Below are 27,477 nucleotides of genomic sequence, written 5' to 3'. Positions count from 1 at the left end.
AGTAGGGAATGGTGGTGTGTGCCTGTAGTCCCAGCTATTGGTAGGGGGTCGGGGATGGGGCTGAGGTGGGAGGACCACTTGAGTCTGGGAGGTTGAGGCTGCAGTAAGCCGTGATTGTGCCACTGTACTCCAGCATGGGCAACAGGGCCAAGACCCTGTGTGCCCAAGAACAAAGTGGAGAAAGAAAAGAGCAACAAGGAAAGGGAAGGTGCCTTAGCTCAACAGGCTGCTGGCAGACATGGAGAGGAAGCCCCAGAGAAGCATGCGGCGGACAAGCAATGAGAAGCATGCTGTGCAGCCTCAGGAAGCCCACAGCAGGCACTACTGATGCAGGAGAGGCCACGAGCCAGCTGGGAGATAAGGAAGGAAAGTAGCAGACAACCTGGGGCTGGAACACAATGCACAGCTCTTAGAATAAGATCATCCTCACATCTGTTTTATGCTTAGGGCCAATAGTTAAAACCATAGAAATGTAGTCTAATGAAAGAATATAGAGAAAAATAAAGATACTTGAGTCAAAAACCAATACATCAGAAATTGTAAAGAGCTTAGAACAATGCCTAATACAAAGTAAGCAGTCAGTAAATATTAACTATTATTTCTATTATGTCATTTCTAGAAGTTCTATTTTATTTTTTTCCACACATGCTTTGTTTTTCTTCAGTGTCCCAATTTTAAACAGAACAACTATCTCCAATTCACTGAGTACAGATTAGTGAGTTACTTCAACATCAAAACTAAAATGAGGTTAGTGTTCTACTTGTTAAGTTACAAGTTTGGTCTCCTTGGGCCAATATTTTCCTAAAGTTTTAGGTCATTCTCCTACTGACCACAGTCAATCCCATTCATTATTGTAAAAAATATGTCAGAAGAAACATAGAGTACAGATTTATTGACCTATTTTCCACCTTTTACTCTGTGAAATGAGTAACAGTCATGGGTAAACACAACATAGGGCTCCTAATAGTAGTATTTGATAATTTTTAAATAAACTCTGCACTTTGAAATGACTGCAAAGGCTAATATTACTAGACAATTCACTGATGGGTCAGAAAATAACTTCCAGTGGGTGGAGCAGGTCTCCTGTGCTGGCGCCTTCTTTTAAATATTGTTCTTGAACGAAGTAATACTACCTTGTATAAGCTGCATACATATTCTTCTACCACTCTCAAGTTAGAGAACAGATATATAGGTGTTCACTTATACGAAGATGATGTGGACACGTTACCTACTTAGTGACAGAATAACCCGACAGCAACTATTTTAAAATCAGTTATCATATTTAGAAGATATTCTCCTCTAACATTTAAATGGCTTATACGTTGCAATCCCACATAACAAGTCAACTTATTCATCATTACCTAGGATGCATTTTAGAAGACTTTATCTTGGGTGCTTCAACAGAAACTTACGGTGCTCAAAGCTAGATATGCTTACTAGCTAAGGAAGGTATTTCATAAGATCCCCTTGAAAGCATTTTCAAACAAGGATTTGGCCACATCCTATGTGGCACTTGGTTGGGGGCCCACCTTTTGTCTGTGTTGAAGACAATCTAAAGGACATGAACACTTTTAAAACCATGGCATTCGGTGGGTCAGGAAAACCAAAGAACAGAAACCAGTGAACATGAGGTGTCTCCTGCTAACCTCACAAGCTCAGGGTCAGAACCACAACCTTAGAGATGCCAGAATAGCAACATGATCCCTGGGAAAAAGCAACAACAATGTCTACAAATACCCAAGTAACCTCCCATCAAAACAAACTGATAAAACTACACTACTAAGTTAGATTTTTTGGCATTGTTTAATAGTAACTATTAATCTCATGATTTGATTACCTAATAATTAGGTGGAAAAAAATCCTATAAAAATTAGCTGAAAAATCTGCTTTTAGGCAAATATATAACTGAGGAAAGCTAAGCAACATAAGCCTTCACAAGTGTGTCATGACCTCAAAACTAAAAGAAGTGTATGTCTTGCAGTATTTAAATTGTAATAGCTATGCTCTTGATCTGCTTCCTCAAAGCTATCCTGTGCACAAATACTCCTATAGTGACAGCTTAACCTTTTTTTAAAACCTGTACTGCATACTGTGTTAGTGCACAATTAAAAATGGAGAAGTAGGGAAAACTAAGAACAAGGCTGTTCAAAGTGTTGGCAAAAGCAAAAGGAAATAAAAAGCAAAAGATAAAGCCAGGTTTTAAAAAAGGTGTCCATGTCATGGTGCAAAATGATCCAAGTGCACAAGCTGACAACTGCCCTAGCAGCAGGGTTTAGAATAGATTTGTAGGGGAAGTCAGAAAGGGGAGCTCAGAGATTAAAGGCAATGGCAGCGTGAATATTACAGATGTTATAAAATTAACATTCATTTTAAGCCTTTGGGAATCAAAAGGTGATAAAAGGAGACATTCAAAAAGTTACGACACTTACATTCTCTGCTTATAACCTTTTTTAAAAACAATTTCAGTCAGGTCTCACTCTGCCGCCCAGGCTGGAGTGCAGTGGTGTGATCACGGCTTACTGCTGTGATCGCGACCTTCTGGGCTCAAGTGATACTCCCACCTCAGCCTCCCTTGTAGCTGGGACCACAGGCATGCACCACCATGCCTGACCAATTTTTTTATTTTTGTTTTTTTTGGTAGAAACAAGGCCTTGCTATGTTGCCCAGGCTGGTCTCAAATTTCCGGGCTCAAGCAATCTTCTTGTCTTGGCCTCCCAAAGTGCTAGGGCCACAGGCATGAGCCACCACAGCCTGCTTATATTCTTTAGCATTCTTTTTATCATGGCATATCAGAACCTCATCACTGGCCTCAATCTTTTCCTGCCCTGCTTTTGTCATTCTTCCCCAACACGTTGTACTCTAAACTACACAGAAAAGTATTTGCCACCCCCCAAAATCCCCATGCCTTTGATTCCAGGCTCTTGTGTAGACTATTTCCTCTGCCTGAAATGTTCTTTCCTCTTTCCTTCACTTATAGTAGATTGATCCTTTAGGATCCAGCTCAAGTGTAACTTATCAGGCTCCCTGATGTCTGGATGTCCTTCTTCTGTGGTCCTCTATCCTGGGTGTGGGCCTTTCTTAGAGCATACACTCCACTGTTCTGGCTCCTTAACCTGCCCTTCTTTGCTTCCTGCCTGGATCACTGCAGTGGCCTTCTCGCTGGTGTCCTGGCTCCCAGTCTCATGCCCTTGGAAGTGTTTCTCCTTGCAGGCTCTGCAGTGGTCTCCCTAAAATGCTCATTGGATCATATAACTCCTGTTTACACCATTTTAATGGCTCCTTAGACTAAGAGACAGAAACAAAATATGGTCACATTTATACCTCAGTGACCATGCAAAGAAACTTAACAAGAGTTCAAAAGGGAATAAGCTTGGAAAAAAAAGTAAGAACCTGGCTGGGCACAGTGGCTCACACTTGTAATCCCAGCACTTTGGAGGCCGAGGCGGGTGGATCACCTGAGGTCAGGAGCCCGAGACCAGTCTGACCAACATGGCGAAACCCCGTCTCTATTAAAAATACAAAAATTAGCCGGGTGTGGTGGTGTGAGCCTGTAATCCCAACTACTCAGGAGGCTGAGGCAGAAGAATCACTTGAACACGGGAGACGGAGGTTGCATTGAGCCAAGATCACACCATTGCACTCTGGCCTGGGCGACAGAGTGAAACTCTGTCTCAAAACAAAACAAAACAAAAACAAAAACACACACACAAAAAAAAGAAAAGGAAGAACCTGGGAGTCACCCTATGCTAGAAATACAGGTTTCACTCAGTAAAACAGATTTAATACTATAAAGAAAATTATAATGGAAAAAAACGCACAGTGAAAATTCCGAATCAGAATGATGATTACTGAGTTATCAACCTAAACTTGACACATATCCTCAACTGCACCACAGGCAGTTCATTCAAGAAACAAAAACAGGCCGGGCATGATGGCTCACGCCTATAATCCCAGCACTTTGGGAGGCCGAGGTGGGAGGATCACTTGAAGCCAGGAGTTTGAGACCAGCCCTGCCAACATGGCAAAACCCCATCTCTACTAAAATTACAAAAATTGGCTGGGCGTGGTGGCGCATGCCTGTGGTCCCAGCTACTCGAGAGGCTGAGGCATGAGAATTGATTGAGCCCGGGAGGCGGAGGTTGCAGTGAGCTGAGATTGTGCCATTGCATTCCAGCTTAGGCAACAGAGGGAGGCTCTGTCTCAGAAAACAAAAACAAAACAAAACAAAACAAAACAACCTCCCCAAAAACAGTAAATTAAAAGAAGCATTGCATAATCTGTCTTATTTTTTCCCCTGTTTTATGATTCAACTCCAAAATCCTGGGAGTTCAGTGAATGGCTGAAAAATAAAATTTCTTCCAGTAAGTGGTACAAATCCAGACAGACTACTTAGATTTTGCTGTCATTTAGTTTACCCAGAGGGTATGGGAATGTTGGACATTAGGGTTTCTAAGCTTTCAAACTGATAGACTCTTACGGTATACTCCTAAGCATTCAGGTTGATATCGCAAATACAGGTAAGCACCAAAATGTCATTTAAAAGCCTAAATACAAAACAGATCTAACTCAAAATACTATCTCTGAAAAAAAATAGGACTACTACAATTGTTTTCAAGATTTTTCATGATTCTAATAAACCCTAAAGAATTTTAAGACCTAATGTAGGGAGAAGATTAAGGTATAAACATTTTAAGTTAATCTTATGCAAAATGAATTATACTTCATAAAGGCTTTCTTCCCCTCATTGACAAAGTCCCATACTACCCACACAGAAGCCCAGAACCTACCGTGCTGCTTGTAAATCTGTTTGTGTAGGCTGTGATGACACCACATTTGCTTCCAGTAAACAGCTGGCAACTGTCAGGCACCCAAGCACAACTAGTCACCTTTGAAAAAGGACAAATCAAAGATTATCATGTTTTAAAAGAATGCAACTTAAAGTATAATAATAATAAAATAAAAGAATGAAAAATACTTCTACTTTTCTGACAACTTTTTTTTTAAATCTCAAAAATGTTAGGTTAACATTTCTTGAAACAGTTAGAAACATGCCAGATACAGTAATAATCCGTAACTTTGAGCCAAATGTCTAAATGTTGTTTCCAAATTAAAATATATTATAATGCATAGTCTATGTGTATACGTGCCTGTGTGTGGATGTATGTGTATATATGTATATATATTTAGATAAATTTAACAAAATGATTCAGGATTGATTAAATCCAAGGTTGAGTGTGAATGTATGTGTACTTCACATATTTATTTGCTTTTTGCTTTTATTTTCCTCATTTTATGTCTTTGGTGGGGAAACAGGTACATGTAAACAGAGGTATTGCTTCTAATAGTTCTAAAGATTGTTAAGCAGGGGAAGAAAGAAGATAAATGTGAATGTAAAAGATGGGATTATGCCTTTGGTACAAAATCCCTCAGTCCTAACCATGGAGGCACCATTCAGGTTTGAGTCAATTTTCTATGTGGCCTGACAGGTCCTCTTTTCCATGCTAGCTGACCCCCACCCCGAGCACCATGTCCACAGCAACTGTCCCCAACTGCTCTCCTGTCCCACCTCCCCCACACCACTTCACTAAGCAGATGGAGACCCCCAGCTGCACACCTCTTCCTCTTCTCTCCTCTGCACCTCAACATGTTTCCCTGTCTTCTGATTCAGAGAAAGAAATGTCTCTGCTTTCAAGGTCAGCCTTGCCTCATCCCCAGGCTTCCTCAGAAACCTTGTTTTCTTTTTCTTACAGTTTCAAGCTGTCTCTTGCTGGCTTCCTCCCTTGCACTACAAGTGTGTTCACATCTCTGCTACCTTAGAAAATGACTTTCTCTGATCTTTATTCTTCTTAACTCCCGTTATACAATAAGGATCCATTGGATCCAATTTTATGTTTTCAGTTTCTTTCTTGAGTAGTTCTATTTGTAAGGACTGATACTTCATAAATTTTATTCTTTCTTGGAGGTCTTCCAAAGAACAAAGAGAAAATGCACTTTTAAAAAATACACAGAATAAAACTCATTCTGTCTTGGAATTACCATATGGATCCAGTGAATCAACCTAAGTTACATTATAAGATCTTAATAACTGACTTGTTTTTCTGTATCCTGAAACATTTAGCAATTTCATAATTCTAAAAATTATTTCATCACTACTCATTAATTATTCCTAAATATGCAAAAACCAAACAAACAAGCAAGGAAATGGGAGAATGATGGAATCTCCCAAGAGGATAATCTAATATGTGAACTAAATTGTCATCTTTTAGTTTTCTTATTGCATTGTCCAAAGTATAGTGTCATCTTTCAAGAAAGTATAAAAGAAGGCTGGAGACACCACTTCTGTAGTCTACTTTTGGCTTTCATTGAACACGGTGCAGAATTCAGAATTTTTCACTTTCTACCAAGAAAGCTGACAGAGGAAGATGTTTCACAATTATGAGACTAATCACAACATGAAGGCACACAGCCGTCAAGACTCTAGACTCTACTGATGATGATGAAATTGATCATATAAGTGAAATCTCAGAGCGTGAGTCTTTATATAATAAAATCCTGGCTGGGCACGGTGGCTCATGCCTGTAATCCAGCACTTTGGGAGGCTGAGGTGGGCGGATCACGAGGTCAGGAGATCGAGACCATCCTGGCTAACATGGTGAAACCCTGTCTTTACTAAAAATACAAAAAATTAGCTGGGTGTGGTGGCACACACCTGTAGTCCCAGGTACTAGGGAGGCTGAGGCAGGAGAATCGCTTTAACCCAGGAGGGGGAGGTTGCAGTGAGCCAAGATCGCGCCACTGCACTCCAGCCTGGCAACAGAGTGAGACTCCGTCTCAAATAATAATAATACTACTACTACTACTACTACTAATAATAATAATAATAATATCCTAGCTGAATTTTCTCAAATCAAAGAATTAATGGGTGAACAAAAATATATCTTTAGAAATGTATCTCTAGATGAAAATGCAATATAGTATTCTCATCCAGTTAGTCATTTGACTCAAAGTCTCACACAATGTCATCACATCTTGTTTTGCTAACAGGACTTGTGATAGTGTTCTTTCATCTTTATTTTCATCTATTATGATACAAATAATTTTGCAATGTTTAAATTCTTTTATATACATGAAATATTATTCAGCCTTTAAAAAGATGGAAATCCTGTTATTTGTGATAACACAAATGACCCTGGGGGATATTATATTAAGTAAAATCTGCCAGGCACAGAAAGACAAATACTGTATGATCCTGCTCATATGTGGAATCTAAAAAAAGCTGAACTATAGAGAGTAGAGTAGCAGTAGCCAGGGGCTGAGAGTGCTGGTAATGTGTGTGGAATGGAGAGATGGTGGTCAAAGGGTACAGGTTTCAGTTGTGCAGGATGATTACATTCCGGAGCTCTAATGTAGAGGATGGTGACTACTGTTAATAATACTGTGTTGTATTCTTGAAATTTGCTAAGATAGTAGATCTTAAATATTCTCATCACACACATAAAAAATGCTAACTATGTGAGGTGACGAATGTGTTAATTAGCCTGACTGTAGTAATCATTTCACAATGTATGTATACATGTATTAAAACATCACATTGTATACCTTAAATATATACAATTTTATTTGTCAATTTTATCCCAATAAAGCTAGAAAAAATAAAAATTAGAATTTTAAACAACTTTATTCAAGCTTTGGATCTGCTAAACTAACAGTCAATTTACTTGGCAAAAACAATTTGACTAAATGCTTGTCTTTGTACTGGTGAAAATATATTAGTGAATTGGAAAGCATCTTTAAAGTTATTTGTTCATCTTCGTCCTCTCTTCACACCACACCAATCTAATGTAACAGTACCCAACTCTTAAATAGAAGGAATGCCTAGTAATTAAAGGTGTAAAGAATTTGATTGAAAGCTTATGTTATACCTTTAACATTGCGTTGAAAACATTCAATTAATACTGATGATGATTTCATTTGTTTTTCTTCACTTTTCACTGGAAAGTCAAGATGTTTGTAAATACAGATTACTGATGACAGCAATGAGTTAAATCTGCTCATAAATTTGTGTCAGTGTATTTTGACAGGTAAAATGTATTGTATATCTGACTCCCACTGTACATATTTCTCTGTTTTTCCCAATTTATCATAATCCCAAAAAGGGTGCAGTAAGGGACATACTGATTCTATAATATGTTTTTGTGTTTTCACTTATTTTGTAGACTCATTTCCAATTACTACCAGCTTTGCCATGATTTATGGTTATAACTTGTTTGTGTTTGGATATATATATTTCTATCTGCCTACAAAGGCTCTGATTAATGCAGCCTGATGTTTCAAAACTAAAAAAAAAATCTTATTAAAGTTCCTAGTAAAGTTGTTTTTCACTGTCTCTTTATTCTTACTTCTGTCAGTTTCCTGTAAGCTATAAAACAAATGGTGACAATATTTTGGTCAGGGATATCGAGGGTTATGCAAACAAGGCACTGCTCCTCTTGCTTTCACTGCTAAAAATTCCCCTAAGTAGCTTCCTCCATTTCTAAAGAGCTCAGGGAATGGGATACATTTTAGGACACATGATAAGGCAGCAGGTGTTATGCAGGTAATGGAAATCAGAGGATGGTAAGAGAACTTCTCACTGAAAGAGAGTCAAAAAAGAAGGCTGTCCATACGATTTAGAGTCTGGAACAGTTGCAGCAGCATACTGTATATTTACATGGTATTTTACAGTTTACAAGTTTCTTTTTTTTTTTTTTCCTTGAGACGGAGTCTCGTTCTGTTGCCCAGGCTGGAGTGCAGTGGCGCAATCTCAGCTCACTGCAAGCTCCGCCTCCCAGGTTCACGCCATTCTCCTGCCTCAGTCTCCGGAGTAGCTGGGACTACAGGCGCCCGCCACCATGCCCGGCTAATTTTTTTTGTATTTTTAGTAGAGACGGGGTTTCACTGTGTTAGCCAGGATGGTCTCGATCTCCTGACCTTGTGATCCGCCCGCCTCGGCCTCCCAAAGTGCTGGGATTACAGGCGTGAGCCACCGCGCCCGGCTACAGTTTACAAGTTTCTTTCACAAACACTGGAAACATTTTACAGCAGCTTTCTGAGAAAGAAGTGTGAGTACTATTATCTTGGTTGTAATGAGGAGGAAAGAAACTCAAGTTTGGAGAGATTAAGTTACTAGTCAAAAGGCTGCAGTTAGTATATAACGAAGCTGGGACACTAACAAAGATCACAGGGCTTTAGGCCCAATGTTCTTTCTACTATACATGATGCCTGAATATCCAGTCCGTTTAGGAAAATTTAGGTATAAAAGATGGCAGTATGGTTACAGAAAATGACCTAATGACAAAGGTGAGTGAACACTGAGAAGAAGGCAATGCTGATTTGGTTCAAACACTATGCCCTTCACTGATGTTGAGAAGGAGATTATGATAATATTCTCTCGATGAGAAAATGGGTAGAAAACAAATTTGGGGGACACAAATAGTGGTAGTTAGGAAGTCTGTAAGTACTATAAACATCAGCTTCTCTTTTTTTTTTTTTTTGAAACGGAGTTTTGCTCTGGTTGCTGATGCTGGAGTGCAATGGCACGATCTCAGCTCACTGCAACCTCTGCCTCCCGGGTTCAAGTGATTCTCCTGCCTCAGCCTCCTGAGTAGCTGGGATTTATAGGTGCCCGCCACCACGTGTGGCTAATTTTTGTATTTTTTGTAGAGACAGGGTTTCACCACGTTGGCCAGGCTGGTCTCGAACTCCTACCTCAGGTGATCCCCACGCCTTGGCCTCCCAAAGTGCTAGGATTACAGGCGTGAGCCACCACGCCCAGCCTAACATCAGCTTCTTGACTGGACAAATTGCAGGATATTAAAAACTGGCTGCTTGGCTGGGCACAGTGGCTCACGCATGTAATCCCAGCACTTTGGGAGGCTGAGGCGGGAGAATCACCTGAGGTCAGGAGTTCGAGACCAACCTGGCTAACGTGGTGAAACCCCGTCCCTACTAAAAATACAAAAATTAGCCAAGCGTGGTGGCACATGCCTGTAGTCCCAGCTACTTGGGAAGCTGAGGCAGGAGAATCGCTTGAATCTGGGAGGCGGAGGTTGCAGTGGGTGCAGATCACACCACTGCACTCCAGCCTGGGCGATGGAGCGAGACTTCATCTCAAAACCAACCAACCAACCAACCTAGCTGCTATCAGTCTGACTCTTTTTTTTTAAGATGGAGTCTCGCTCTTGTCGCCCAGGCTGGAATGCAATGGCGTGATCTTGGCTCACTGCAACCTCTGCCTCCTGGGTTCAAGTGATTCTCCTGCCTCAGCCTCCTGAGTAGCTGGAATTACAGGAATGTGCCACTATGCCTGGCTAATTTTTTTTGTATTTTTAGTAGAGATGGGTTTTCCCCATGTTGGCCAGGCTGGTCTTGAACTCCTGACCTCAGGCGATCTGCCCACCTCAGCCTCCCAAAGTGCTGGGATTACAGGCGTGAGCCACTGTGCCCGGCCAGTCTGACTCATTTTTATGCATTAACCATTATAAAGATTCCACAAAAACGTTTACACGGGCCAGGCACAGTGGCTCACTGTAATCCCAGCACTTTGGGAGGCCAAGGCGGGTGAATCATTTGAGCCCAGGAGTTTGAGGCCAGCCTGGGCAACATGGAGAAACCCTATCTCCACAGATAATATAAAAATTATCCAGGCATGGTGGTACGCACCTGTAGTCCCAGCTACTTGGGAAGCTGAGGGAGGAGGATCACTTGAGTCTGGGAGGTGGACGTTGCAGTTAGCTGAGAGTGTGCTTTTGCACTCCAGCCTGGGCAACAGAGCGACACTTTAAAATTAAAAGAAAAGTTGGCCAGGTGTGGTGGCTCACACCTGTAATCCCAGCACTTTGGGAGGCCAAGGCGGGCAGATCACAAGGTCAGGAGATCGAGACCATCCTGGCTAACACGGTGAAATCCTGTCTCTACTAAAAGAATACAAAAAGTCAGCCGGGCGTGGTCGCAGGTGCCTGTCCCAGCTACTCGGGAGGTGGCAGTCCCAGCTACTCGGGAGGCTGAGGCAGGAGAATGGCGTGAACCTGGGAGGTGGAGCTTGCAGTGAGCCAAGATGTGTCACTGCGCTCCAGCTTGGGTGGCAGAGCGAGACTCCATCTCAAAAAAAAAAATAAATAAATAAAATAAAATAAAATGTTTACCTGATACTGTTGTGAACTTTGAATGAAGTTTATTGGAGGCTCACTTTGTTTACTCTTCAACCTTAAAATATTATCAGCATATCCCCAGCTCAGGATGGCTGACCACTGAATGTCTGTGCTGTTCATGCTTCTCACACCTCAAGGAGAAGGAGAAAGAAAAGTATCAGATTGTCACTGCTCGATTGCTACATGACAGCCCAAAACTGGCAGATTAAAGGGTGAAGTTTTCATAGCAGAACATATCATTTGGTGCAAAACCATCTTTAAATCTCTAAAATGGAACAATTTTTTAGTTTTATTTCTTTAATGCTAACAGGGTTCTCAGGGTGGGATTATATTTTTTCACTTGTGTTGTTTTGGCTGGGATTTATTAGACTCAGAACTAAAATTTCTGTTAAGAAATTATTATAAAAGACAGTAATAGTGAAGCTTACTCTATTCATGTTCTGAGACACCTTTTCTTTTAAAAATAAATATGAACTAGATACTATTTAACTTTCTAGATACCCAGGATAGACAACTGTTAGTAGCAGGAAGGTAACACTGCTAGAGTGGAAGCAACACCTAGCCTGAGAAGGGATCATTTAATCCTGTCAACTGCAGGACTGTGTATGGTAGACCTTCATTCAAGGAGGCTCTGTTCTTCTCTTTTTTTTTTTTTTTTTTTTTTTTGAGACAGAGTCTCGCTCTGTCACCCGGGCTGGAGTGCACTGGCACAATCTCAGCTCACTGCAACCTCTGCTTCCTGGGTTCAAGTGATTCTCGTGCCTCAGCCTCCCCAGCAGCTGGGACTACAGGTGTTCGCCACCATGCCCGGCTGATTTTTTTATTTTTTATTTTTAGTAGAGACGGGGTTTCACCATGTTGGCCAGGCTGGTCTCAAACTCCTGACCTCAAGTGATCTGCCCACCCTGGCCTCCCAAAGTGCTGGGATTACAGGCTTGAGCCACTGCGCCCAGCCCTCTCTCTTTTTTACAACATAGTATGATGTTCTCTTGGCATAAAAATTTGGAAATTTTGACATCATTTCCCAGTACTATTAATTATCTATGCTTTGTTGTATGCTGAATATAGATAGATGCTGTAAATGGTACTACCCTTGAAACTTGCAATGTTTTAAGTTCCTAAAGGAGAGACAATGTGCTTTATTTATTCCAGTTACCTAGCAGAATACCCAGCATGTAGATGAGTATAATAAATAAATATTTCTTGAATGAATCAACAGCATATTGAAAATGGGCAATTCACAGCTTTTTGTTTTGCTGAGTAAAATAAGAAATGTTGACAACATTTTGTAACAAAAGAATTGGAATATACTCACTAAATAGAAACGCCTCTAAATACAAGCTGCTAGGGAAAGGAACCACATATCATGAGTCTTGAGTCCTCTCAAAATCAACCACAATGCCTGGCATGCAGCAAGCGCTCCATAAACCAAGGTTTCTCATTCCAGTACCACAAGAGGCATCACCTTTTTTTTTTTTTCCTTTCAGAAAAAGAAACTTCTCCTTTACCTATTAGGACAGTATATCTTAAATAGAATCTACTAAAATTGAATCTAAAATTGATTTTCAGCATGTATAAGCTTGGACTCAAGCCCCAGAGATTCTGATGCAGTGTGTCTCTTGTGTTAACAAGTGACCTAACTTTCATCTGTAAGCTACAACATTGTTCAGTCAGTGCCTCTCTAGAACGTCTATGTGGACTATTCCTTGCTGTGTCTAGTGTTGAGTGTATGTAGTAAACACTGACCTCTCCCAGACCCTAGGGTATTTACAGGCCAATAAGCATTTATTAAGCACTTAGAATGAACCAGGCACTATGCTAATCAGCCCCATACATGATTGTATTGAATCCTTACAGAAAATTACGCTGTGAGGTAAATTATTTTGTTATTCCTACTTTATAGATCAAAAGCCAGGATTTGCAAACCATGAAGTTAACTTCTCCCAAGGCCACATAGCTAGAAAGCAACAGGGCAAGGATGCAAAACTCAGGAACTGTGCCTGTCGAGGCCATGGAGGAAACTGTTCTATTAAACTACTGCTCTGGACATACCCAGGTTCTGACAAATTCCAAATACATTGTGTGAAGAAATTAAGTGTAATTTGAATGAACATAGCTATTCAGGACACACTAAGGGCTCATGACTGTACTGGCACAGATAAGATATGCTTAGAATATGTTTGACATGTTTAAGTCCCATAATGCTAAGTGATAATACCTGCTCTTTCTCTTTTGCTCAACAGAGAGAAACTTTACTGTACTGTAATTTTGTTGTTGTTGTTGTTGTTGTTGTTTTTTGAGACAGAGTCTCACTCTGTCCCCCAGGCTGGAGTGCAGTGGCGCGATCTCGGCTCACTGCAAGCTCCGCCTCCCAGGTTCACGCCATTCTCCTGCCTCAGCCTCCCGAGTAGCTGGGACTACAGGCACCTGCCACCAGGCCCGGCTAATTTTTTTTGTATTTTTAGTAGAGACAGGGTTTCACCGTGTTAACCAGGATGGTCTCGATCTCCTGACTTTGTGATCCGCCCGCCTCAGCCTCCCAAAGTGCTGGGATTACAGGCTTGAGCCACCGTGCCCGGCCTACTGTACTCTAATTTTTTAAAGGTAAATAATTCACACATGTTGGTACTTTGGTATTATCTGTAAATTACTTGTAAATTGCCTCATAACTAAGTGTAACATACTAGTAAGAATAAACCATTGATACCAATGGTGATATCAATTGTGATACTGATATCACAATAATTATGATTAAACAGTTCTACCCTATCCTATTAACTCAATAAACATAGATAAAACGGTATGCATCCTCTCTTATTTCTAGCAACTATAAAAACAATCATTCATTTCATGACAGAAATAAGAGTGAGCCTAAAAGAACTATGGCCCAGCTAGCATACCTAATTTCTTTAAGTGACTGATGTTTTCTCTGGGTGCTGGCACCTTTGTATTGCAGGTCGGGTAGAAGGCTATATATGGCTCCCAAGGAGCACAGTGCACAGAAGGTAATGGTAATTGCCAGCAGTGCTGGCTGCTAACAGGCATCTAGTCCACACACTGGCTTTTAGGCAAGTCTGCATATAACCTGATAGAAACAGATGAGTGCCCTAGGTCATTCATTTTGGTGCCCCACATCCATAGTAAGTAGGAAGAGTTCTTTTGTTTCTAGTGAAATGGCTAATTTGGAATGGCTGAGGGACTGCTCAAATGCAAAATGTCCCTAGTTTTCCGGTGTCTAGGTGACATTTAGAAACATGAAGAGGCCTCTACTGCACAGCACTTTCCCACATGTTGCTTTTAGTGAGTCAGCATGTGGGGAGTCAGAAAAGGATTGGTTTTCAGGAATACGTGTCTTTAAAACCTATTTTCAAGGCTATATCGACATCATTGTTGTGTTTGTTGCTTAAACCCATGACTATATCTTCTGAGGTGGTAGATTTGTTGGTCAAATACGTCTGTCTATTCTGGGGCTCAACAGCCTCAAAGTGTACATTTCTGTCAAATTGATAACATCTTCATTTTGTGAACATAACCATCTATTCTTGTCACCTTCAAGTTCCTCCTCTCATTTCAAATGGCACTGCATTTAACTCTCTGTTTTTTCATGTAGCATGTTTTCATTCCTACTCTGCACTAAATAACTACAAATTTGAGCTGAGTTTTTCTACCAAGGACTCAAAGTAGCAGCACAGATGAGCTAGAAATACTCAAATCTCATGAAAGATATATCCAGAATGATCTTCATCACATTTTATTTTACCTTGTTCCTTGCTATATGTCATCAGAAGACAGAAATTCCGTGACAAACCACAGATTGCTCTGGTGGGCAGAGCCTGGAGAGAGCCAAATCTTTCTCCGTGGGGCTGGCTGAAGCAGACCACAGGTACTGGAGCACTGGGGGAACCCACGTATTCCCCCCATTTCAAGCCTTTTATCCATGACAAAGGACTCTAAAAAGAAGAAAAATAAAAAGTATGGCTTTTTAAAAGGTGGTAAGTATAGAATTACTTCTAATTTAAGCTCTAAACAAAGTAAGAGAAAGTAACATGGATTATAAGCTCTGTAAGGGCAATAATTATTTTACGCATTTTTTTTACTTCCCCATGCTTAGCGTATAGAAATATTTGTCCCTTATTTGAGTTTTACTCTGTGGTTCTGGCCTAATTTGCATAAAAATATGTGGCTAATAATTCAAAATTCCTTGAAATTTGAGCAGAGAAAAAAAATTTAGTATATTTCTTATTTCTAGTTGAAATACCTAAAGTTGATACTTACTGGAGGACTGTAATTTGGTAGTATGACAAGCCATATGTACATATGGCAATAGAAATCAAGACCACATGTAGCACAGGAAACCTCACTCAGCTATGAGCTCCTTGAAGAGAGGGAACACCTCTGATTCATCTATGTGCCTGGAACATAGCAGGTTCTCATCTCAAATAGATATGTGATGAGTGAAAGGGAAAGTGTTTATCTATGGAACATATTGAGAGGATTAGAGAATCCTAGCCAGTACTAGAGAAGAAAAGAGATGAGAAAGAATTGTCAGTGAAAAATAAAAGGTAGAGCTTGAAGAACAATAGGATTTGGGGGAAGAAAGGTGAGTGAAGACTCGAGAGAGATACCCATTTGGCTGCCCATGAACAGTAATGAAAAGGTTTCCTCCACTTCAAGCAAAAACAATTATTAAAAAGTTTCAAAATCAGGAAGAAAAGACATGATGCCGTTTTAAAGAGTTTCCCCAAATAGTTCTATTCTTTTTGTTCTCCTTATGACTGTTTTATCCTCTGCTGAACTCTTCTTTTTTAATGGATTCCCTCCTTTTATACATTTAAGAGTTTAACCCGTTATTTTACTTTCAACTCTTCAGAGGAAATGCTACATAAAATAAAAATAATATATTAAGCAATTTGCAGTCATTTCTGTAAAAAACCTAATGATTTTTAGTGAAACTTGCTTATGTCATTTTCCAAATAAGTGAAAAAAAAGGCATCACTGACCTATATACTATCTTTTAAAAAAATCGTGCACTTTAGGAGCTCTAATAATTCTGTCAGACTATTTGGGGGACATGTTAAATGATATCATAGTGGTCTAAAAAATGAGTATCTTTGGAAAAGCTTTAGAGCTTCAGGAATGCTCATGTGGGAACAGAGACGTTAGGGTCAGGCATTTTGAAAACAAGCTTCTAAAATTTTGTCTAACAGTGTTTTTTTGTGGCTCCCCTGTGGGATCCAAATCTATCAATATTAAAGTTGAGAAAGGCCGGGCGCGGTGGCTCAAGCCTGTAATCCCAGCACTTTGGGAGGCCGAGGTGGGCGGATCACAAAGTCAGGAAATCGAGACCATTCAGGTTAACATGGTGAAACCCTGTCTCTACTAAAAACACACAAAAAATTAGCTGGGCGTGATGGCAGGCGCCTGTAGTCCCAGCTACTGGGAAGGCTGAGGCAGGAGAATGGTATGAACCTGGGAGGCGGAGCTTGCAGTGAGCCGAGATCGCGCCACTGCACTCCAGTCTGGGCAACAAAGCGAGACTCTGTCTCAAAAACAACAACAACAACAACAACAACAACAAATAAAGCTGAGAAAAATGTGTGTGCTAAATTTTAGTTATAATTTATCATTCACAATTCCTTGCCAGGAATTCATATAAAAGGAACTTCCTTTTATATGAGTTGCAGAGTTTAAACTTCTAGTTTTTCAATGACACAGAAAGATACAATGGCAACTGTTTTATATCACAGTATATTTATTATCATTATTCTCCTTATTTTTTTTTTACTTTAAGTTCTGGGATACATGTGCAGAACATGCAGGTTTGCTACACAGGTATACATGTGCCATGGTGGTTTGCTGCACCTATCAACCCATCATGTAGGTTTTGCCCTGATGCTCTCCCATCCCCACCAAATCCACCGTATGGCCCCAGGGTGTGTTTTTCCCCTCCCTGTGTCCACGTGTTCTCATTGTTCAACTCCCACTTATGAGTGAGAACAAGTGGTGTATGGTTTTCTGTTCTTGTGTTAGTTTGCTGAGGATGATGGCTTCCAGCTTCATGTCCTTGCAAATGACATGATCTCATTCTTTTTTATGGCTGCATAGTATTTCATGGTATATATTTTCTTTATCTAGTCTATCATTGATGGGCATTTGTGTTGGTTCCATGTCTTTGCTATAGTAAACAGTACTGCAATAAACATACATGTGCATGTGTCTTTAGAGCAGAATGATTTATATTCCTTTGAGTATATACCCAGTAATGGGATTGCTGAGTCAAATGGTACTTCTAGTTCTAGATCCTTGAGGAATCGCCACACTGTCTTCCACAAGGGTTGAACTAATTTACATTCCCACTAATGGTGTAAAAGCGTTCCTATTTCTCCACAGCCTCACCAGCATCTATTGTTCCTTGACTTTTTAATAATTGCCATTCTGATTGGTGTGAGATGGTATCTTCTTGTGGTTTGGATTTGCATTTCTCTAATGATCAGTGGTCTTGAGCTTTTTTTCAACAGTAACCAAAACAGCATGATACTGGTACCAACACAGACATATAGACCAGTGGAATAGAACAGAGACTTAAGAAATAACACCACACATCTACAACCATCTGATCTTCAACAAACCTGATAAGAACACGCAATGGGGAAAGGATTCCCTATTTAATAAGTGGTGCTGGGAAAACTGGCTAGCCATATGCAGAAAACTGAAACTGGACCCCTTCCTTACACCTTATACAAAAATTAACTCAAGATGAATTAAAGACAAATGTAAAATCCAAAACCATAAAAACCTTAGAAGAAAATCTAGGCAATACCATTCAGGACATAGGCATGGGCAAAGATTTCATGACGAAAAGGCCAAAAGCAATTGCAACAAGAGCCAAAATTGACAACTGGGATCTAATTAAAGAGCTTCTGCTTGTCAAAAGAGACTACCATCAGAGTGAACAAGCAACCTACAGAATGGGAGAAATTTTTGCAATCTACCCATCTGACAAAGGTCTAATATCCAGAATCTACAAGGAACTGGTACAAATTTACAAGAAAAAAACAAACGACCTCATGAAAAAGTGGACAAAGGATATGAACAGCCACTTCTCATAGAATATTTAAAGAGGAGTGCTTTATTGAAATGCTTTTTATACAGCTCTGATTGTTTTGAACTTCAATAGTGAAGTGAAGTTCACACAAGCATATCTGGGTCATCCAGATGACCCCCTTATAAATGAGTACTGTTGCTTGGTTTCAAGGCTTGTGTCTGCATTTTGTGTAGATGTCAAGTGAAGGCCCACGGAGTCAAGAAGCAGTATGGTGTCGAAGGTTTCACCATGGTTCAAATAAAGAAAAGCAGTGGCATAAATGTCATTACACATCACACAGAAATGCAGCAAACCAAACCTTAAAGAATTTGCATCAGAGAAGACATTAATTTAAAAAATAGTGAGTCTCTATTATATGCCCAGGACCTTCCTAGGAACTGGGGACACAGTAATGAACAAGACAGACAAAGTCCTTGTGTTTATGGAGTTACATTCTATTTGGGATGGGAGTACAGACAAATAAATAAACAAATACTTATACAATATGTCAGGTGATGGAAGTGCTATACACCAAAACAAAGAAGGGGAAGGGATCTGAGGATGACGGAACAGCTGTTTTAGACATAATTAGACTTAGATATAATCAGGGCTTATGGAAAGCATTTAAATGGGGGTCAGGGAAGACTCTGAGGAAGAGATGTCTGAGCAGAGACTTGAATGAGATGAGGGAGCAAACTGGGGATATATCTGGGGAGTGGTTATTCCAGATGGAGGAAAGAGTCATCACAAAGGTCCTGAGGTGGGAATGAAGCAGGTTGGTACCGTGTTCCCATTGCGAGCAGACATACTGCTCAGATACAACTTTAACAGCTAACGAGCAGCAAGTATAGTAGTAAATTAAATGGCATTTATTAATTTTCAGGGATGTATTGTAAAATTGTGTTGACATGTTAAAGTGACAGATTGGGCTGGGTGTGGTGGCTCACATCTGTAATCCCAGCACTTTGGGAGGCTGAGGCGGGCAGATCATGAGGCCAGGAGTTCCAGACCAGCCTGGCCAATATGGTGAAACCCCGTCTCTACTAAAAATACAAAAAATTAGCTGGGTGTGGTGGCGGGCACCTGTAATCCCAGCTACTCGGGAGGCTGAGGCAGGAGAACTGTTTGAACCCGGGAGGCGGAGGTTGCAGTGAGCCGAGATTGTGCCACTGCACTCCAGCCTGGGTGACAGAGCGAGACTCATCTCAATCAATCAATCTATCAAGTGACAGACTGTAGTTAAAAATAGTGACCCTGGTAATTACAGTGACTAAAGTGATTTGTGAAGCTTCAAAAACAGAAAACAAAAAATATAGTTTTCTATTATGAAACTCAACGCTTGTAATTTAGTTTTAGCAAAACAACACTGTCTACCATATTAATGCTTTAAAATTGAATTTCACTGGTGGAATAAGTTTTGTTTGTATTTAACATGAACATTTAACATATGTGAGCTATGAGCGCAAATAATTTATATCCAGTGTTCTGTCTTATATAAAGTAATATTACAAGGAATAATAGTCAAAACAAGGTGTAGGTGTGTAAAAACCTTTTCCTCTTAAAATAGGTCACGGATTACTGCACTTTGAGATACACTGAGTTATTTCATCTTTAAGGTCCTTTACAACGTCTTTCCCTTACCTTTTCATTTTCTGTGATTTCCTTCTGCAAACCCTTATAGTGCTTACAATTTACATTCCACTATCTTATGCTGTTTTCATAACGAAGAATTTAGTTGAAGATTAAAATCCACTTTAGCTTTAAGGCTTGCTTGTTTGATTTTTCTATTTTGAAGTAAAAATTATACCTACTTCCTATTTTTGGAGGCATACGTTTTATCATTACAACCTGGGGAGGCCAAAGACATATGTAAAGTTCCCTCAAGTATAAACCAAAACATCCGCATCACTGGTCAATCCTTTTGACTGTAGATGGTAACCAAGACCATGGTACGTGTGTGTACACTGGCACACCAATGCTCAAACTATTCTCTAGTCCTTCTCTTCTTGCTTGAAAAATCCTATTATGTCACTGCCCTGCGAGGCTTCCCCTGGGAATAACAATTCTCTCTGCTCCCTGAGAGAGGTTACTGTCTGAAACGATGAATTCTTTTTTCCTCTGAGCTCTCCAAAGCACTCTCTCATATCGCTAACACAGCATTTACCTTGCACAGGATTCTGCTTTCGCTGCTGTACCTGTCTTGCACTGACTGGCACACAGCTTTAGGCCAGGACCATGCTATTCATTACTGGGTCCCTGGCACCTGGGAGAGTGCCTGGCATCACAAGAGTCTAATCAGGTTTTGCTGCATTCGATTGAAATCCAAATGACATACCGGATAGGTGATTTCTTTGACCTGTTCTCGGGTCTCCCTGAAAGCAAACTGCACTAGCAACCCCACAGCAGCTGGAAGCTCTCCTTCAATATTGAGCTTGGCTCCAGGTCTGCTCACATGGGCCGTGTGGAACAGCTGACGGGGAGTCTGCCCGTAGGTTTTTATCATGGTTTCTAGCGCTCGTCTCTGAACTGGATCTTCAACTGCAGAGACATCCATTCCAAAATATGTCTGCAGAGTGAAAGAGTAAAGGAACAAGACATATGTAGTAAAAAGAAAGACTTGACAATAATGTAATACCAAAGGGAAAACAACACCTTGTTTTATATTCTAGGTTATGGAAAAAATGCTTTTGTTCAGGTTAACAATCACTCATGGTCTCACTGAGATGAGAAGTATCAATGTTTCTGAATAGGTGAACAAAAACAATGTATCTTGACTGATGGTTATAATTAGTTATGTTTATAAAATTAGCTTTTGATTTAAAATCTGAGAATATCATATACGACCTGATACTAAATTATTGAAGAAGTTGCTTATCCAAAGCAATATATAGGAAAAGGCAAAAATAAAGTTAAAATACAATGCTGGTAGATAGTTAAAGAGAGCATTATTTAGGTTCTAATCAATGTTGTGGATAAAACCAAAAGAGCAGCAATGAAAATTCAAAGCTCTTAAATGTAAAGGGTATTATTGTACTAATAAACTTATTGCACTAAGAAGCATATTTTTTCTTAGTGTCATTATCCCGTAGAGTCAGATGGAGAGCAAATGCACATTTACTTCTTTATTTCTAAAGCCGGCGATCAGTGATTCAGTACAGGTCAGCCATATTTTGTACATATCCACTTAGATGGCTTAGCTTTTAGTATAATATTTAATCAGTCATAGTGGCTTTCATTACATATCTAGACATAACATTTCTATAAATGCCAAAATAAAATTCCAAAGATATTTCAGAAGTTAAGTCATCTTAAACTCCATTCTCCTCACCACAACTCCCAGCACCAGCAATCAAATCCTTTTTTTAAAAAAACCTTTAGGTTCAGCAGTACATGTGCAGGTTTGTTATTTGGGTAAACTTGAGTCACAGGGGTTTGTTGTACAGATGATTTCATCACCCAGGTACTAAGCCTAGTACCCAGTAGTAATTTTTTCTGATCCTCTCCCTCCTCCTATCCCTCACCCTAAAATAGGCACCAGTGTCTGTTGTTCCCCTCTTTGTGTCCATGAGTTCTCATCATTTAGCTTCCACTTACAACTGAGAACATGTGGTATTTGGTTTTCTGTTCCTGCATTAGTTTGCTAAGGGTAATGGCCTCCAGCTCCATACACGTTCCAACAAATGACATGATCTTGTTCTTTTTTATGGCTGCAAAGTATTCCATGGTGTATATATAACATATTTTCTTTATCCAATCTGTCATTGATGGCCATTTAGGTTGACTCCATGTCTTTGCTATTGTGACTAGTGCTGCAATGAACATTCATGTACATGTGTCTTTACGGTAGAATGATTTATATTCTTTTGGGTATATACCTAGTAAAGGGATTGCTGGGTAGAATAGTAGTTCTGTTTCTAGCTCTCTGAGGAATCACCACACTGCTTTCCACAGTGATTGAACTAATTTACATTCCCTCCAACAGTGTATAAGTGTTCCCTTTTCTCCACAACCTCACCAGCATCTGTTATTTTTTGACTTTTTAGTAATAACCATTCTGACTGGTGTGAGATGGCATCTCACTGTGGTTTTGATTTGCATTTTTCTATTGATCAGTGATATTGAGCTTTTTTTCATATGCTTGTTGGTCACACATATGTCTTCTTTTGAAATGTGTCTGTTTATGTCCTTCGCCCGCTTTTTAATGAGGCTGTTTTTTTCTTATACATTTGTTTAAGTTCCTTATAGATGCCGGATATTAGACCTTTGTCAGATGAACAGTTTGCAAATATTTTCTCCCATTCCGTAGGTTGTCTGTTTACTCTACTGATAGTTTCTTTTTTTCTGTGCAGAAGCTCTTAAGTTAGATCCCACTTGTCAATTTTTGCTCTTTTTGCGAATACTTTTTATAAACACTTACCTAAGCAAGGCCATTTGCAATGGCTACTTAATGTACTCAAAAAGTCAAATAAGGATTGATACACTCCTGTAGCTAGAACTGTTTTAATATTTATTTTAAAATAGTGCTTTTCAACATTCTGTGGTATTCGTTTCTAAGTGAACCCCATGTATTAGTGAATGGTCATTAAGGTCAACAGGCATCTCTACATGCCTTTTTAAAAAGTTAACATTTATTTGTACTTAACTGTGTTGGCAGACATTATCCTACATGAATTTCCTTCCTCATTTACGAGGTTGGTTTTATTATTCACATTTTACAAGTTTGTACATTTTGGTACAGAGAGGTCAAGATATTTGCCCTAAGGTCACACAACAAGTGGCAGAGTCACAGCGTGAGGATCTGAACTCAATCCTTAATTCAGACTCTCTGCACTTACTTGCCATACTTTGTTTTTCCCCATTAAATTAAGTTTTATTAAACTCTTAACGATGGCATACACTTTATCCTTCTAAAAGTTACTAAAGTCCCAAAGAATTAGTGAAAAAAAATTCCAGTCAGATGAGAATTACCATGTATATTTCAGTCTTCAGATACTTTAAAAAAAAAAAAAAAAATTGAGACAGGGTCTTGCTCTGTCACCCAGGCTGGAATGCAGTGGCACGATCATGGCTCACTGCAGACTTGAACTCCTGGGTTCAAGTGATCCTTCTGCCTCAGCCTTTTGAGTAGCTGAGATTATAGGAGTGTGCCACCATGCCCAGCTAATTTTTAAATTTTTTGTAGAGACAAGTTCTCACTATGTTGCTCAGGCTGGTCTCAAACTCCTGGCCTCAAGCAATCCTCCTGCCTCAGTCTCCCAGAGCATTTGGGTTAGAGGCATTAGCCACTGTGCCTGGCCCAGAGATAATTTTAATGTAAATTTTATATAAGAATAACTGAAAAGATGGTTCAGGATTATAAATAAAAAGGGTATAATGAAGTTAATGTTAAGATTCCTGATTGCTCTTTTTATTTTATTTTTTTATACAGGGTCTCACTCTGTCACCCAGGCTGGAGTGAAGTGGCATTATCTTGGCTCACTGCAACCTCCACCTCCCAGGTTCAAGCAATTCTCCTCCCTCGGTCTCCCGAGTAGCTGGGATTACAAGCACGAGCCACTACCGCCCAGCTAATTTTTGTATTTTTAGTAGAGACAGGGTTTTGCCATGTTGGCCAGGCTGGTCTTGAACTCCTGACCTCAAATGATCCACACGCCTCAGCCTCCCAAAGTGTGGGATTACGGGCATGAGCCACCATGCCTGGCCTCCTAATTGCTTTTAAAGTTGCATTTTAGAATCAAATGAAGCTCAAAAATCAGACCTGAAGCCTTGCATGTATTTTATACTTGATGGAGTTTAGGACACACAACCCCAAAATATGGTACCCTGGCATACTGAAGGAATCTGAGGAACAGCATGTGCAGGAAGGACTTTTTGGCCTTCCCCTAAAGCAGGTCATAAGATTCTCACTTAGGAGTTACCCTCCCTATACCTGTAGTAAAGAAACACCCTCATTTCAGAAGACAAAGGGACACAAAGGAATCTGAACAAACAGGTCCTGCTATTCCCCTGGTTAATTACACTTAGCTCCTTCTCCTTTGTCCTTCTCCTTCTCCTTTTTCTTCATGACATTCCATTCTTCATCAAACCAGGCATAAAAAACATTCAGGTTTAACTACTTGGGGTCTTATTTCCATGTGAAGCCTCCCGTGCCACATAAAACTTGCATTAAATAAATTTATATGCTTTGCTCTTGTTAATCTGGGTTTTTGTTTTTCATTGTTTTTTGTTATTTTGCAGAGGCTCCAACCAGTGAACCTGAGGAAAAGAAGGTATTTTTCCTCCCTTACATATGGATATTATATGTAAAGTTGTTATTCACCAATCAAACTACATTATTCTCCTTTTTTAGAATGAACTTTTCCATAGCATTTATCTTCTATTAGAATAATCATGAAGCCTATCTTATTCTCTTTTCTAGATTATAACTCTCTCAAGAAATTTAATTTTACATTATTCAGATGTAGTCAAAATAATTATGGAACAAAATAAACTAATGAGCTTTTTATTTTAAAGCTACTTTTGGGGAATGGACTACTGGCCTAAATAAGCTCAGATATGGAGTGGTCTACTGTAGGTTCTGTGTGTGCATTTTACCTGTATTTGTTATAAACTCTTGTAGATTTGTTACAATCGACACAGAAAATTAGTTAGTGGGGAGGTCCTCCAGATATTTCCTTTTGAAAGGAAGTATCTTTCTTTTCAGAATCTGCTTTTTCACCTCCCACTCCTCGAGGGATTTCCTTTCAGCGGCCTCATTTGGATTCTACTACTACATCCAGACAGGCCCATCTACCCTGGAAAGTTGCCTTTCCTCCTAACCCCCTTCACCCTATTTGAGCCTTATTTACTTTTGCATCCCCAGAGCCTAGCAAAATAAATGCTTCCTGAAGAGGTAAGTTTTTTTTTTTTCTAAAGTTAGTCTATCCAACAACCTCAAAAAGTATACTTGAAAATGCAGACCAAGCATGGTGGCTCACGCCTGTAATCCCAGCACTTTGGGAGGCTGAGGTGGTGGATCACGAGGTCAGGAGTTTGAGACCAGCCTGGCCAAGATGGTGAAACCCTGTCTCACTAAAAATACAAAAATTAGCCAGGCGCGGTGGCAGGCACCTATAATCCCAACTACTTGGGAGGCTGAGGCAGGAGAATTGCTTGAACCTGGGAGGCGGAGGTTGCAGTGAGCTGAGATCATGCCACTGCACTCTAGCCTGGGCGACACAGCAAGACTCCATCTCAAAAATAAATAAATAAATAAAAAGTAAAAATGTAACAATTCTACTTCTAGGAATTTATCTTAAGGAAGTAAAGATGTACATAAAAATAACCACAGAAATATTAATTTTAATAGCAAACAAATCCTAACTAAATATCCAACAATAGAAGACTGCTAAATAAATTATTCTACAGCTACACTTGAGAATATAGGTTGAGTATCCCTTATACTAACATTTGGAACCAGAATTGTTTTGGATTTCAGGGTTTTTTTGGCAGGGGGATTTTGGAATATTAGCATTATTTACTTAGCAGTTCGGTATTCTTAATCCAAAAATGTGAACTCTGATATGGTCCAATGAGCATTTCTTTTGATTATCATGTTGGCACTCAAAAAGTTTCTGATTTTGAAGCATTTTGAATTTTGGATTTTTGGATTAAGAATGCTCTACCTATGGTAAGTAGCCATTAAAAATAATGTAGAATGATACCTAATGATTTGAATAAATTTAAGATTATCTTATTTAGGGAGAAGAAAAGGTTACCAAATAGCATTATTATTATTATTATATAAATGGAATGATATGTATAGAAAGAAGTCTAAAGGTGCTTTCACTATTTATTTCTGGACGGTGATATTAAAGTGGACTTTAAAATTTCTCCCTGTTGCTAGTCTGTATTTTATACATTTTTCTAACAAAGTACAAGTACTTTTCCTGTAATAAGAAAACACGGTGCCATTTTAATGTAGAACATGTATGTAGGACAGTGTGCAGAAAAGAGTTAACATAGCAAGATTGACTGCTATCTCTGGAAAGGCCTGCTTGCAAAGTTGGCCCTTGGCTGTTGTCTGGGAACTTGGATTTCAGGAGAGGTCCTATCATTCCCTAACTGATAAGAGTGGCTTACTGTGCCTAAACTGTACAAACAACGCAGTTTATACAGAACACCTGCTTTCCTTCTGAGAGGCTGGAATTTCAGTATGTGCGAGGCAGAGGGTGCCTACGTTGCCAATCTCAATAAAAGTCTTGCACACTGAGTCTCTAATGAGATCCCCTGGCAGACAACATTTCACATGTGTCATTATGACTCGTTGCTGGAGGAGGCTGAGTATGCTTTTTGTGCTTTACCATGGGTAGATTCTTGGATGTTTGTGCCTGCTTTCTCCCAGACTTTGCCCCATGCTGATTCTCCTTTGTATCATTTACTGTAATAAACCTGAGCTGGAAGGATGACTATATGCTGAATCCTCAAGTCCACCTAGTGAATCATCAAACCTGGGGATTGTTTTGGGGCACCTCTGAAAAAGATAGTATCTTGTTTTTAAAGGGAGGAAATATAAAACCTGAAAAATCTTAGGTGACACTTTAATGCTACTACCAATTCTCTTTGATAACTTGGGTGTTTTAAAGGAACAGCCGAACAACTAACCTTAAAATATTCAGGTTCTATCTTATATAAATACAGATTGTTTTAAAAAAGTCACTTACAGCAGGATGAAAAACATTGATTGCTTGAACAGAAGCCTTCCCCTTTTGCTTATACCCAAACACCAAGTCAATCCACTGACAGATGTTCTGCGACACGCAGTCAGACTCTAGAGCCTGCCGATGGATGAGGATAAAAAGACGAGGATCATTACGTGCCCAAGGGGGAAGGTTGACGTGATTAACCCGTTCACCATTCTGACGCACACCAAAATCAAAACCTAAAAGAGAAGATTAATATTAATATTTAACTCCCCCAAAGCAGGTTTCATTCAGCCACAGAGCAGGTCTTAAGAGTTCACAAAAATGGCTGTTTGTGTGCTACAACCAAAAAAGGGAATAGCAAAGAGGATTTACATTTTAAATAAGAAACACCACTGCTCATCTACTTATTTACCTACTAATAGGGCTATGTGAGCTAATGCTATCATAATTAAATTTGAGATATTTCAACTTTATCCTTCTACCACTTTATAACACATTGAAGAAAAGGAGAAAACCAGTG

The 27,477-nt window shown here is 39.6% G+C and overlaps 1 protein-coding gene across 1 annotated transcript in view; it reads right to left on the bottom strand.

The window, feature by feature from the left end:
* The window catches only part of LYST (lysosomal trafficking regulator), a 213,573-nt gene that overhangs the window by 23,788 nt on the left and 162,308 nt on the right, over positions 1-27,477 (bottom strand). Inside the window, exons 44-48 of the mRNA XM_024252983.2 lie at positions 26,976-27,193; positions 20,609-20,839; positions 14,950-15,139; positions 11,184-11,320; positions 4,788-4,886 (exon numbers count right to left, since the gene is read on the bottom strand). Coding sequence (XP_024108751.2) covers positions 4,788-4,886; positions 11,184-11,320; positions 14,950-15,139; positions 20,609-20,839; positions 26,976-27,193 — 875 coding nt within the window. The remainder of the gene's footprint in view (positions 1-4,787; positions 4,887-11,183; positions 11,321-14,949; positions 15,140-20,608; positions 20,840-26,975; positions 27,194-27,477) is intronic.

This window comes from Pongo abelii, chromosome 1 (genome assembly GCF_028885655.2).
Source record: "Pongo abelii isolate AG06213 chromosome 1, NHGRI_mPonAbe1-v2.0_pri, whole genome shotgun sequence".
NCBI lineage: Eukaryota > Metazoa > Chordata > Mammalia > Primates > Hominidae > Pongo > Pongo abelii.
Note: the sequence above shows the minus strand (reverse complement) of the source record. Positions and strands in the feature narration are given on the sequence as shown.